The sequence below is a fragment of the Montipora foliosa genome, chromosome 5, assembly GCF_036669935.1.
Source record: "Montipora foliosa isolate CH-2021 chromosome 5, ASM3666993v2, whole genome shotgun sequence".
Classification (NCBI taxonomy): domain Eukaryota; kingdom Metazoa; phylum Cnidaria; class Anthozoa; order Scleractinia; family Acroporidae; genus Montipora; species Montipora foliosa.
The window spans coordinates 39,802,215-39,817,234 of record NC_090873.1 but is presented as its reverse complement, the minus strand read 5'-3'; the positions used below and the strand labels follow the sequence as shown (position 1 = coordinate 39,817,234).

General features: G+C 37.7%; 1 protein-coding gene across 1 annotated transcript in view; it reads right to left on the bottom strand.

Annotated features, from left to right (window-relative positions):
• LOC138004164 (fibrillin-2-like) overlaps positions 1-15,020 on the bottom strand; it is a 205,059-nt gene that overhangs the window by 189,743 nt on the left and 296 nt on the right. The window contains exons 2-10 of the mRNA XM_068850588.1: positions 12,525-12,787; positions 11,220-11,337; positions 10,860-10,982; positions 10,602-10,724; positions 9,064-9,186; positions 7,918-8,040; positions 6,377-6,499; positions 5,204-5,326; positions 3,663-3,785 (exon numbers count right to left, since the gene is read on the bottom strand). Coding sequence (XP_068706689.1) covers positions 3,663-3,785; positions 5,204-5,326; positions 6,377-6,499; positions 7,918-8,040; positions 9,064-9,186; positions 10,602-10,724; positions 10,860-10,982; positions 11,220-11,337; positions 12,525-12,787 — 1,242 coding nt within the window. The remainder of the gene's footprint in view (positions 1-3,662; positions 3,786-5,203; positions 5,327-6,376; positions 6,500-7,917; positions 8,041-9,063; positions 9,187-10,601; positions 10,725-10,859; positions 10,983-11,219; positions 11,338-12,524; positions 12,788-15,020) is intronic.

Below are 15,020 nucleotides of genomic sequence, written 5' to 3'. Positions count from 1 at the left end.
ACATATTATTCGAGAAACTCTCATGCATTTCGTTTGCCTTTCTGTCGGACTAACATTAAACCATTTTCTGTTTCCTATCAGGGACCTAAATTTTACAATTCTCTCAACATTGATATAATTAATTCTTCCTCAATGGCTTCCTTCAAGAAAGCACTTAAGACATTCTTTTTTAACAACTATGATGAATCTTGAGTATTTCAGTCTTTCGGTGTCAAATTGTTTACAACTTTTATCTTTACTTTCACAACTCGATAAATGCATATTTCAACACGTTTCTTAAATAGTTAAGTATTTGTAATTGTATTCTCCATTACCAACTTGTAAGTTCGAACTGTTTTTAATTTGTAAATTCTCGTTCATTACTTTACGTCACCAACTTGCAGGTCAACGAAAGCTAGATGTTTAACTTGTGGAGGCCTAATTTACATAAGTTTAGTACTGGTACTTTCTTTTAGGCCCCCTCGCCACCAATGCAATTCAATTATTTTTCTCTCTACCTTTTCTTTTTTGATCGTACATATTTGAATCCTACAATAATAAACAAAAATCATAGAATTCTTGATATTTTGACAAAAACTAGAAAACGACTTGATTTTCTTAATATCAATAGATAAAGAATTTCAAAGGTTGGTAACGGAGAGAACGAATGCCGTTTCGAGTGGTATGATTCGATTTAACCAACAGATTATCATTCTATGAATGGTGTATAATAGGAATAAATGAAAGAAACTGGATTAAAAAAAAACAAGAAAACAAAAAATGCTTTATTTATAGTACCTCTGATAAACAAAAGAGATAATTTCAAGATGAATTATATCACAGAATTTTAATAGCGTGAGAGACTTAAACAATGGCTCTGAATGTGATCTAGGGTCGGAAAAAGTCATCATTCTGACAACTCGTTAACCCCTGTGATGTTTATCTTGTGCATTTGCTCGTCTAACGTCAATTTAGGTCGTATTTACGTCAACTTGTTTGTTTCGACAGACAAATCGTCTTCGATGATAAAACGTCTTTCTAAACAGACAAATTTCAGACGACTAGGTCGTGCAAAATTTGTTCGTTCCATTTTCGCGTCAGACGATTTATCCGTTTGAAACGCTTTGTTCGTCTTCTAGTGTGAAATCGGTCATTGGTGTAAGTGCAACAAGATATGTTTACTCCGTTGACACTTTTAAAAAGGGATTTACACATCAGTTTATGGGTCCTTTAATGTACTATTTTTGATATCCTCTATGTTATCAGTCGAAAGCACAAGCTATCAACGCCAACGCAGTACAAATGGGATGAATGTTCGGTTTTTCGCGTGTTTCAGTAAAATTAGAATTTTTTTTACTTTCAATGGATATGTGTTATTGAACTTTAGCAAGCTGTTCCTGTTATGATCATTATAGTAACTCGGCGGCGCCATCTTGGTTATTTCATTGCTATAACTGCTCTTAAATCAAAACTTCTATTTGATCTTCAAAAATCTATTTGATCTTCAAAATCTTCAAAATCTTTAAAACTGGTTATAGCCAACTCGGCACTATGCGCCTCGTTGGCTATTTACCATCTCATATCCAACGCTCGATCATGGAATAATTGTTAAATAGCTGAGCTCCGCGCCCCCGGAAGACGTGCGCGCGCGGAACACCATAGTTAAAAAAATATGGTAACCCATCGTTGCGAGAAATTTTGGTTTTATAACCATGACGTCATCGGCCGTCCGTCCGTACGTACGTACGTCCACTCCTCCATGTATGCCAATGTGATCAGAATCATACTAGTTTACAGCATACATCTTTGATTTTAGAAAACCGTGTTTTGATCAATTTACACCTGTCAAAACAAGGTATCCGCTGACCAGCATCACATGACCATATCGCGGGCTCAAGCTTAGAGCTCACCACTTGACCATTGACCAGGTACTGGTTTTCGATTGGATCGCAGGTTCAATCCAGGTTAATTTACCTAAACATAAGCGATGCTTCATTTTTCGCGCGCTTTCTGTGACTCGACGCGGCTACACGGCTATACTACGTCAACTATAGTTCTTACAAAGTTAATGCTTTTCGTGTTCAGGTAGAAAACGGTTAGGAAAATGTTTTCTTTCTACAATTTTACGCTGGTCTCAATCCAGTTTGACATATCATGGTAGCTGTGGTCCACACTGGCGGTTACTCACTTATTCAAGTCAAGCATCGGAGGGATATAAAAGGTGAGTGCTTATTTTTAATTTTCTTAGAGCTGCTTTTTTCTTTGTATTGCAATTTTTGGCATATCTTTAGAAGCTCTGAGAAGTTTACATGATGCCTGGAGGGCCTATAACTAGAACAGAAACGAAAGAAGAGCGAACGGAACGACAACGACAAAACACAACACCAGTAATAGTTCATACTTAATGGCAGCAGTTACTCCACAAATTCTTTCCTTGGGCATGCAATAGACCGTTTGTTATTTTCAAAAAGTGGTTTAATCGGTTTTTCCTTTGTTCAGGAATGAAATTTGATTTTTTCTTGTCAACTGGAATTAAATAACAATTATCTGTACTCTTTTGGACATAAAGAAAAAAATGATTTGTTTGTTTGTTTTTCTCTAATCCGTTTGCCCAACTGGTTTTCGATGTGCCTCGACAGTGACAAGAAAATATTGCCCTAAACACGTAATCGAAATGAGTTCTCGTAAAATTAGGGGGAAATTTCACTAGCTTGATGTGTTTTCAGAAGTTTGTTTAAAGCACCTAAACCTTATTTAAGTGTTGGAGCGGAACTTGTTTGAAGTTCGTCCTTTCTTGGTTGCATTGCCGTATTTTGCCGGTTCTTGTTCCAAGCCAACCTGACGTGTGTCAATGAAAATACATCAAAATGTGAATGATCTCGTTGTCAGAGATAAAGTGGAATAAAGTACACCAGTAAAACTCAGTTTTGACCTTGAAATGACAAAGTTAATTTTTTTTTATTTTTTATGGCAACTAATTTTAGCATGATTCCTATTCGCTGGCTATTGACAGTTGACTCTAAAATGACTTTTTCCTTTTCCATTCAATCGCTGAGGGTGAGCTTGTTTTCTTTTGAAACTCGTGCGGTTCAAGAAAAACTTAGGGCCAAACTGATGAATTCCAAAGTAAATTTTACTCAAAAGACCGATATCGTACTCATCGTTGCGCTTCGTGGCTCATGCGATATCGGTTTTATGGTGTAAAATATACCGCGGAATTCACTAGTTAGGCAATGAAATTTTCTACAGGAGAAAGCAAAGAAAATGATTTCATTATTAAGGCAGGAACCGGAAACATCAAAACGCAGTAACAATAAATATCCAGGGACCTTCGCTTTTAGGTTTGGCTAACTATATATATATCTACAAGCTGGTGCAAAATAATTAAGAGTTTTGTAGGATTAATACCCTGCTAAGAACCTTATATACGCTGGTTTGAGGCTTCAAGTCTATTGTCCTGGCGTAAAATGATTTGCTCAGTCATAAAAGGAATTCATGTGCCCCTCCCATTTTATTTTCTAGACGAACCACTATTTTTCAGCTCAGAATGCAGACGTGAGCTGTCTTCCAGCAAGGCTTAGTTACGCATTACGCCAATCCTCTGACGTCTTCGCTCTGCAATAAAGGTATTTGTTTGCCGTAACCTTAAAAGACAAAAGTAATATATGCAAGAGAAACCTGACCTAAGCAGTTTCGTCCGTCTCCAACAAACCCTGCTTTGCAAGAGCAATTATATGAACCATTGGTCTTGATGCACTTAGCGTCAGGGCTACAGGTGTGATTTCCAGCCAAACACTCGTCAATATCTGAGAACAAAGTTAGTAAGTACACCATCATAAGTTCTACACCAACCTATACACTGAGTTTTTAATTAGCAATAAAACGTAGATTGCATTATCGAAGATATACTAATCCATGATATAACTTTCCTTTTTGTCACGGGTACAATTGTATCCATCACCAAAGTATCCTGGTTTACACGAGCAAGTATACGATCCTTCACGTCACGTTGTTACACAATGCATTTCTAAAACAATTGTGCATTGGTGTGACACACTCGTCAATATCTGCGATTAGAGTTAATAAATTACTTTCGTACAATTACATAAGAGATTATTCAAAATTATCTGCGTTGATTGGTTGGCGTTGAGGTTATTATTACGCGATAATCTCCTAAGCGATTTTCTTAAATTCCCGCGAGCCATTTTGTCGAGGTGACAGACGAAGAAATTAATTGTTTTAAAGAAAATGAATATTCTTCAAATTATTTAGCTATATTATCTCATTGTTTTAGTGTATACTACATTAAATATTCACCGAGGAGATGGCTAGTGGTGAATATTTACCGAGCCGCAAAGTGGCGAGGTAAACGAGTACACATCAATTTATTGGTCCTTTTATATACCCTTTTCCTATCAACATCATCGGTCGAAAGCACTAGCTGTAAACGCCAACGTAGTACAATTTGGATGAATATTTAGTTTTTGTGCCTGTTTCAATAAATTGGAACTATTTTGCTTTCAGCGGAATTTCGATTTTGATCTACAAGCTGATGTAAAAAGAAAACAAACACGTATGATGAGCTTGCTGGTAAGAGCTTTCAAAGCTCTCAGCATGACGTAAAAATTTACGTCATCGACGATGAGTGAAAACAGGATAGGCCTGGAATGGGAATCTTTGTCAAAGTAACTTGAGAAAAGCTAGAATGCAGGACATTTGGGAATGGTAAACTTTAGTTGCTAACCAAAGGTTTTACTGAAAAAAATTGAGGAGTTGAAAGAAATACAGACTAATATATTAATCTCAAATTTCGCCTGGAAAATTCTAGTGCAGGTCGGATACTGAAGTTTCGTCAGTAAAATCCTTTCGTTAGGTTTGGTTAGTTTACTCTCTCTCAATTGTTTCTACATTCAAGGTTTTCTCAAGTCATTTTAACGCAGATTTCCCTAGAAACACTGTGTTACTGGACACCTTTGCCTACCCCTCAAGATGGCTTCCAAAACCGTTATGAGTCCTACTTTATGTGCGTATCACATTCTTTTTTCTAGATGAACCAATCTTTTTACAGCTTAGGATGCAAACGTAGCTTTAAAGTATCATTCTACGTCTTCCAGGAGGGCTTAATAATTACTCCACTCCACTGATGTCAGCGTGCTTTGCAATGGAAATAGCGTTTAGTCGTAACCTTAAATAATTAAAGTAACATATGCAAGAGAAATCTGACCTGAGCAGTTTCGTCCGTCTCCAACATACCCTGCCTTACAAGAGCAATGAAATGAACCATTGGTGTTGATGCACTCAGCGTCAGAAGTGCAGGTGTGATTTCCAACCAAACACTCATCAATATCTGAAAACCAAGTCCGTAAATATACCATCAATAGTTCTGCACCAACCTATACACTAAGTTTTCAATTAGCACAGTACCGTAGATGGCATTATCGAACAGAAACTAATCCATGATAAAAATTTTTGTTTTCTTCCTGGTACAATTGTATCCATCACCAATTGAAAGTATCCTGGTTTACACGAGAAAGTATGCGATTCTTTGATGTTGTTACACAGTGCATCTTTACAGCTATTGTGCATTTGTGAGACACACTCGTCAATATCTTCGGAAAGGGTAAATAAATGCCCTTATTATATAAAACAGGGGAGAGCGTCGAAGGAGCGCACTGATTTGCTACTCAGACTCCGAATACGATCCCCCGAGGAACTCGCGTCGCGCGGGATTTGAGCCCGAAAATAACGCAATCGTTGCAGGAATAAACGAGTTAAAGTTATTTTTTTGTGCCATATTATCTCACCTTTTAGTGTATACTAAAACAAATATTAACCGAACTGTAAGAGGCTACTGGCAGATATTTACCGAGCCGCGAAGCGTTTTGGTTAATAGATTTACACATCAGTTAACTAGTCCTTTTATGTACCATTTTGATAACTTCTAAGTCATCGGTCAAAAGCACTACCTATCGTCACCAACGCAGTACAAATGGGAGGGATAATTGGCTTTTTGGCGTGTTTCAATAAATTTCAAACATTTTGCTTAGATGTTTGTTATCCGGTTCTGATCTACGTGGTGATGGAAAAATTTACCAATTATGTATGATTAATATGTACGCTGGTAAGAGGCCTCATGGCGTAAAATTTACATCACCGACGATGGGAGAAAATTTTGCTAAGTCATAGTAGGATTTTATCTGCCTCTCCCATTTCATTTTCTAGATGAACTACTATTTTTGAGCTCAGAATGCACACGTGAGCTTGGAGTTTTATTCTGTCTTCCAGCAAGGCTTAGTTACGCATTACGCCAATCCTCTGACGTCTTCGCTCTGCAATGAAGGTATTTGTTTGCCGTAACCTTAAAAGACAAAAGTAGTATGTGCAAGAGAAACCTGACCTGAGCAGTTTCGTCCGTCTCCAACAAACCCTGCTTTGCAAGAGCAATTATATGAACCATTGGTCTTGATGCAGTCAGCGTCAGAGCTGCAGGTGTGATTCCCAGCCAAACACTCGTCAATATCTGAGAACAAAGTTAGTACGTACACCATCATAAGTTCTACACCAAACTATACACTGAGTTTTTAATTAGCAATAAAACGTAGATTGCATTATCGAAGATATACTGATCCATGATATAACTTTCCATTTTCTCACGGGTACAATTGTTTCCATCACCAAAGTATCCTGGTTTACAGGAGCAAGTATACGATCCTTCACGTCACGTTGTTACACAATGCATTTCTAAAACAATTGTGCATTGGTGTGACACACTCGTCAATATCTGCGATTAGAGTTAATAAATTACTTTCGTACAATTACATAAGAGATTATTCAAAATTATCTGCGTTGATTGGTTGGCGTTGAGGTTATTATTACGCGATAATCTCCTAAGCGATTTTCTTAAATTCCCGCGAGCCATTTTGTCGAGATGACAGACGAAGAAATTAATTGTTTTAAAGAAAATGAATATTCTTCAAATTATTTAGCTATATTATCTCATTGTTTTAGTGTATACTACATTAAATATTCACCGAGGAGATGGCTAGTGGTGAATATTTACCGAGCCGCAAAGTGGCGAGGTAAACGAGTACACATCAATTTATTGGTCCTTTTATATACCCTTTCCCTATCAACATCATCGGTCGAAAGCACTAGCTGTAAACGCCAACGCAGTACAATTTGGATGAATATTTGGTTTTTGTGCCTGTTTCAATAAATTGGAACTATTTTGCTTTCAGCGGAATTTCGATTTTGATCTACAAGCTGATGTAAAAAGAACACAAACACGTATGATGAGCTTGCTGGTAAGAGCTTTCAAAGCTCTCAGCATGACGTAAAAATTTACGTGATCGACGATGAGTGAAAACAGGATAGGCCTGGAATGGGAATCTTTGTCAAAGTAACTTGAGAAAAGCTTGAATGCAGGACATTTGGGAATGGTAAACTTTAGTTGCTAACCAAAGGTTTTACTGAAAAAAATTGAGGAGTTGAAAAAAATACAGACTAATATATTAATCTCAAATTTCGCCTGGAAAATTCTAGTGCAGGTCGGATACTGAAGTTTCGTCAGTAAAATCCTTTGGTTAGGTTTGGTTAGTTTACTCTCTCTCAATTGTTTCTACATTTAAGGTTTTCTCAAGTCATTTTAACGCAGATTTCCATAGAAACACTGTTATACTGGACACCTTTGCCTACCCCTCAAGATGGCTTCCAAAACCGTTATGAGTCCTACTTTATGTGCGTATCACATTCTATTTTCTAGATGAACCAATCTTTTTACAGCTTAGGATGCAAACGTAGCTTTAAAGTATCATTCTACGTCTTCCAGGAGGGCTTAATAATTACTCCACTCCACTGACGTCAGCGTGCTTTGCAATGGAAATAGCGTTTAGTCGTAACCTTAAATAATTAAAGTAACATATGCAAGAGAAATCTGACCTGAGCAGTTTCGTCCGTCTCCAACATACCCTGCCTTACAAGAGCAATGAAATGAACCATTGGTGTTGATGCACTCAGCGTCAGAAGTGCAGGTGTGGTTTCCAACCAAACACTCATCAATATCTGAAAACCAAGTCCGTAAATATACCATCAATAGTTCTGCACCAACCTATACACTAAGTTTTCAATTAGCACAGTACCGTAGATGGCATTATCGAACAGAAACTAATCCATGATAAAAATTTTTGTTTTCTTCCTGGTACAATTGTATCCATCACCAATTGAAAGTATCCTGGTTTACACGAGAAAGTATGCGATTCTTTGATGTTGTTACACACTGCATCTTTACAGCAATTGTGCATTTGTTTGACACACTCGTCAATATCTTCCGAAAGGGTAAATAAATGCCCTTATTATATAAAACAGCGGAGAGCGTCGAAGGAGCGCACTGATTTGCTACTCAGACTCCGAATACGATCCCCCGAGGAACTCGCGTCGCGCGGGATTTGAGCCCGAAAATAACGCAATCGTTGCAGGAATAAACGAGTTAAAGTTATTTTTTTGTGCCATATTATCTTACCTTTTAGTGTATACTAAAACAAATATTAACCGAACTATAAGAGGCTACTGGCAGATATTTACCGAGCCGCGAAGCGTTTTGGTTAATAGATTTACACATCAGTTAACTAGTCCTTTTATGTACCATTTTGATAACTTCTAAGTCATCGGTCAAAAGCACTACCTATCGTCACCAACGCAGTACAAATGGGAGGGATAATTGGCTTTTTGGCGTGTTTCAATAAATTTCAAACATTTTGCTTAGATGTTTGTTATCCAGTTCTGATCTACCTGGTTATGGAAAAATTTACCAATTATGTATGATTAATATGTACGCTGGTAAGAGGCCTCATGGCGTAAAATTTACATCACCGACGATGGGAGAAAATTTTGCTAAGTCATAGTAGGATTTTATCTGCCTCTCCCATTTCATTTTCTAGATGAACTACTATTTTTGAGCTCAGAATGCACACGAGCAAGGCTTAGTTACGCATTACGCCAATCCTCTGACGTCTTCGCTCTGCAATGAAGGTATTTGTTTGCCGTAACCTTAAAGGACAAAAGTAGTATGTGCAAGAGAAACCTGACCTGAGCAGTTTCGTCCGTCTCCAGCAAACCCTGCTTTGCAAGAGCAATTATATGAACCATTGGTCTTGATGCAGTCAGCGTCAGAGCTGCAGGTGTGATTCCCAGCCAAACACTCCTCAATATCTGAGAACAAAGTTAGTACGTACACCATCATAAGTTCTACACCAAACTATACACTGAGTTTTTAATTAGCAATAAAACGTAGATTGCATTATCGAAGATATACTGATCCATGATATAACTTTTCATTTTCTCACGGGTACAATTGTTTCCATCACCAAAGTATCCTGGTTTACACGAGCAAGTATACGATCCTTTGGTGTTGTTACACAATGCATTTCTAAAACAATTGTGCATTGGTGTGACACACTCGTCAATATCTGCGATTAGAGTTAATAAATTACTTTCGTACAACTACATAGGAGATTATTCAAAATTATCTGCGCTGATTGTTTGGCGTTGAGGTTATTATTACGCGATAATCTCCTAAGCGATTTTCTTAAATTCCCGCGAGCCATTTTGTCGAGATGACAGATGAAGAAATTAATTGTTTTAAAGAAAATGAATATTCTTCAAATTATTTAGCTATATTATCTCGTTGTTTTAGTGTATACCACATTAAATATTCACCGAAGAGATGGCTAGTGGTCAATATTTACCGAACCGCAAAGTGGCGAGGTAAACGAGTACACATCAATTTATCGGTCCTTTTATATACCCTTTTCCTATTAATGTCATCGGTCGAAAGCACTAGTTGTAAACGCCAACGCAGTACAATTTGGATGAATATTTGGTTTTTGTGTCTGTTTCAATAAATTGGAACTATTTTGCTTTCAGCGGAATTTCGATTTTGATCTACAAGCTGATGCAAAAAGAAAACAAACACGTATAATGAGCTTGCTGGTAAGAGCTTTCAAAGCTCTCAGCATGACGTAAAAATTTACGTCATCGACGCTGCGTGAAAACAGGATAGGCCTGGAATGGGAATCTTTGTCAAAGTAACTTGAGAAAAGCTTGAATGCAGGACATTTGGGAATGGTAAACTTTAGTTGCTAACCAAAGGTTTTACTGAAAAAATTTGAGGATTTGAAAAAAAACACAGACTAATATATTAATTTGAAATTTCGCCTGGAAAATTCTAGTGCAGGTCGGATACTGAAGTTTCGTTAGTAAAATCCTTTGGTTAGGTTTGGTTAGTTTACCCTCTCTCAATTGTTTCTACATTTAAGGTTTTCTCAAGTCATTTTAACGCCGATTTCCATAGAAACACTGTTATACTGGACACCTTTGCCTACCCCTCAAGATGGCTTCCAAAACCGTTATGAGTCCTACTTTATGTGCGTATCACATTCTATTTTCTAGATGAACCAATCTTTTTACAGCTTAGGATGCAAACTTAGCTTTAAAGTATCATTCTACGTCTTCCAGGAGGGCTTAATTATTACTCCACTCCACTGATGTCAGCGTGCTTTGCAATGGAAATAGCGTTTAGTCGTAACCTTAAATAATTAAAGTAACATATGCAAGAGAAATCTGACCTGAGCAGTTTCGTCCGTCGCCAACATACCCTGCCTTACAAGAGCAATGATATGAACCATTGGTGTTGATGCACTCAGCGTCAGAGCTGCAGGTGTGATTTCCAACCAAACACTCATCAATATCTGAAAACAAAGTCCGTAAAGTATACCATCAATAGTTCTGCACCAACCTATACAGTAAGTTTTCAATTAGCACAGTACCGTAGAATGCATTATCGAAGACAAACTAATCCTTGATAAAGTGTTTCGTTTTCTCACCGGTACAATTGGATCCATCACCAAAGTATCCTGGTTTACATGAGCAAGTATACGATCCTTTGGTGTTGTTACACACTGCATCGTTACAGCAATTGTGCATTCGTGAGACGCATTCGTCGATATCTACGTATACGATTAGAGTAGATAAATGTGCATATAGAGGTACGCCATAACATGTCAGAGAAATAAAAAGCCATGATTTGAGGACAAGATCACAAATATATCAAAGCCTGAGTTTTTTAACCATGTCATCCTATAGTTACCATCACGTACCATACTTATTTAGCTAGAAACAGAGGCAGTAGCAGTGAAAGCAACAGTTACAGAATATGAGGATAAAAAAAACGAATCAAGGGATACCTTGTTGACAATAGGCAAACTTCCATCCTGGAGGACAAACACAGCGATATCCTTTGTCTGTATACCCAGATTGACAAACACCTCCGTTGTCACAGGGACCTACTTTATCACAGGCACTCTTTAAACAAAGACAAAAACAACGCTGGCTTACAAATGATTTTTTTCTTATATATGGCGGGCTTACTGTTATCTAAAACCCATTACCCGCATCCTCCATCTTCTATATTAGCCGTCAACCCTGTCTTGTATCTTTTTATTTTTAGAAGCACATCCCAGGGGATTTTTACGGATGTGTTCACAACAGCCAATCATAAGAGGATTTATGGTTGTCCATGAATTACGTCACAATGCAAACACCTGAAACACGAAGATATTTCGAGATAATGAAACACATAGCAGTTCTAAAAGTTCTAAAAATAGGGGATATGGGAAAGGGTTGACTCAAAGGTATAAAACGTATGGAGTCTCAAGGTAGTGGGTTCCAGCTGTTACGTTATCGGTCATTGTAGGTGATGAAATCGTAATCTCTAAAAATATAGGATCAAGCTGGCAAGGTGTCCTTCTACCGTCACAAACGGATACTTTGTTTTTGGGGTAGTAACCTTGTTAATTTGCCCATCACCATGCTATTATTCAGATCTGTTTACTTACGCGGTAAAGGTCACTCAATGTATGTTAACATTGTTCGCGTTGGTACTCTGTGTGCATGTGCATGATTTTTCAGTGTTTGTGAATTTACGTTCTGTACGTTCTAGCGTCTTTCACTCTAGTTCTTACAAAAGCCACTGTAATATGAACAGGAACATGAACACGAACGAGTACACAATTACGTACATTAACGCAAACTGGAGCACAGAAACCGAGGACAAACACAAACGGAACAATGCTAACACAAACAAACAACGCGTAGAATTGAGCCCAGCTGGTTTCCATATAATCGCCCGGATCGCCCCGATCGGACGAAACAGTGTATAGGCGATCCGGAAAATTCGTGCCATTTGCTGTGTCACTCCATCGTTTTGATCGCTTGGATAGAGCGGAGTTCTATCCGGGTGATCAGGATCCCCGCAGTCGCCTCTTTCCGCTATTGTTTTCATAAATTCGCCTGTACACTGTTTCGTGCGATCGGGGCGATCGATCCTAGGGCTGGCGATTGTATGGAAACCATGTTTTTGAGAATTGAAACGCGAAGAGGAATACGTTAGCATTCAGTTGTGAGTGGAAGGACGAGAACTATTACAAAAGGAAATTCTAACTGAGATTAGGAGGAGCAAACAAAAGGATCAATTCAATTTTCAACCTTACGTCTGCTCCATGATAAAAGTAATCCACTGCGTCCAGAAATTCTTGACCATGTCTAAGATGAGTGGCGTTGTTCAGCTCACATCTGTAAAGTCCCTCGTCATTTTTGTGGGTATGAATATTAACACTAACGCAATTAGGGTATTGATAGCATCGCCACTTGCATTCTTCTAAATCGTGGACTTGGATAGTCGTAATGTTATGTTTCACCAGCAGTTTGTGTGCGAAGAAAAAAAACGATGGGAAGACAAGTTCCCGACAATCATCTATAAAATCAAAAATAACAATTACAATCATCATTATAAACTAATGCTGAGACAATTAGGCTAAACATTTTCCCTTGATCTTGAGTACAAGTCCAAATTAGTAGGTAGGATGATGTTTTGAATACATTTAGCTCAATTTTCTCGACCTCAAGGAGAAATTTTCAAGCCCCGGTTGGTTATGAAAACTTGCATTCGCCTGTAAAGTACTATCGTTCAGCTCTCAAAAACTCAACCAGATGCAACTAAGTTTTCTATATCTTGTATGTACTAGCAAGCTTTTAAAGCTTTCAAGTCGCTTTCATTGAAAATAGCAAAATTACTGTCATTTGATTTTGCCGCTGTTATTTGTATGCTGACTAGTTGCAGTGTACATTAGTTACTCATTTCGGACTAAACACAATTTTTATGTAGCTGACTACTCTAACAGACTGCATGCGAGGAATTAACGCTGGTATTGTGTACGATCTTGTTCAATCAGAATCGAGTAAATTTAATGAAATAATTATCGAAAAACGTTAATGGCACCACGAAGTTCTCTGCATGCAAATGAAGAGCTATTTCTTAATCGATTTGCTTGTGTATCGGATAATGCGAGAATCCAATGAGGGAGAAAATCGTTTGAATTAGAATTTAATTGACTCGCTGCACCAGATCTTCACCGTTTTTATTTATTTTGTTGAAAAACATTCACAGAAAGAGCTAATTTGAAGCATGAAAATTCCCTCCGTCCAAAAGCATTTGGTATGTGATCTTAGGTGTCTCTTTGTAAGAAGGAAGGCGGTTGATGCGCCATTCTCAATCGAAACTGGAGTCCTCTCCTCTTTTTAAATGGTATCTGCAATTGATTATTCTGAACCTGTCACACACCTTGAGCGGGAATACGATAGAAGGAAAAAAAACTAGTTAAAACTATTGTCGACAAATTCTGGGTTCACTTCAGGTAAATCTGTTATAGGAATGTTAGTGAATGTGACCAATCAGGCATCACAAAACTAAAACTAAAACTAAACTCTTTTTTCCCTGTGATTGGTAAAAAAGAAAGCATAATCACTGAAATATTTTAGGATGTTTACGGTTTTTCTTTTCCTGTGTTTTATCGCTGTCGGAAATGCCTCCTGTTTATCGAATGTTGCCCTGCTAAATCACAGGTCACACACAAAGCAAATTTTTACAGATCTTTATAAAACCACTCCTGCCTTCCTCCCGACAAAACACAGACAAACTCACTGACTGGATGCAACTTAACTGTCAATCAAAAACACTCGGATCCAGTCTCTGACAATCACATTGATTTATAAAAGAACTTAAAATAATGCGGTTGTCGCATTGTTTTATCTTTTGATTGATTCTTTGAAATAAATTCAATCAATAACTTTGCTATGGTATCAAGTCGTTCTAGCCCGCTGCCGATGAAACAGAATAGTAATTGGAGACACCTAGCTACCCTATCCTAAAAAGATAATTACATAATGACTTCATTAAAAATACTAAGCCTAAAATAAAAGTTCTATAATGTACACTTTGCGTACAAAGCATCAAAAGCCCTATTAGTTGTTACATAAAATGCAGTTCTGACGGTTGTCACTGCATGAGTAAGGCATGAGTAAGTTACTTAAATTTATAGTTACTTTCGCCTCCCTCAGCTCAAATTGCCTGAGTCGCAATGTCCGTCGTGTAGGCGTCATGAAAACTAGAAAGCCGAGATTTACAGGGAAACTGGGGCTTTTTCTTTCCAGTAAACAAGCCAAATTTCAGCGAGATCGATGGAAAGCACGCACACCTACGAGCTCTACAGTAATGATTCAAATTTGAATCATTTTCAGGGGGTTAAAGGAAAAAGAGTTTTTCACTGGATTTTCTAATTAAGAAAACATTGGCAACAAAGTATGCGAAATAGACTGAAGAGACTCCACCTGCGCCGATACTTGATACTGGAGAAGTTTCAATAGTCTTTTTTAAATGAGAGATACTTTTTGATATTTAATGATGGTGTCTACTTTTATTTTGCATCTAATGATTTCTGAACCCTCCGTGAAAACAAATTGTTGGCCATCATACGCGACAGGCGGAGAGTTGGCCGGTTAAGAATTTCGCGCCCTTTATCGTGGTAGAGAAACTAGGGAAAAGAGTTAACTCTTTTCTCTAGTTTCTCTAGCACAGTAAAGGGTGCGAAATTCATTAACGCAATTTTTTTCTGAGAAAAAAAAATTAAAAAGCAATACATAAGTTTTAA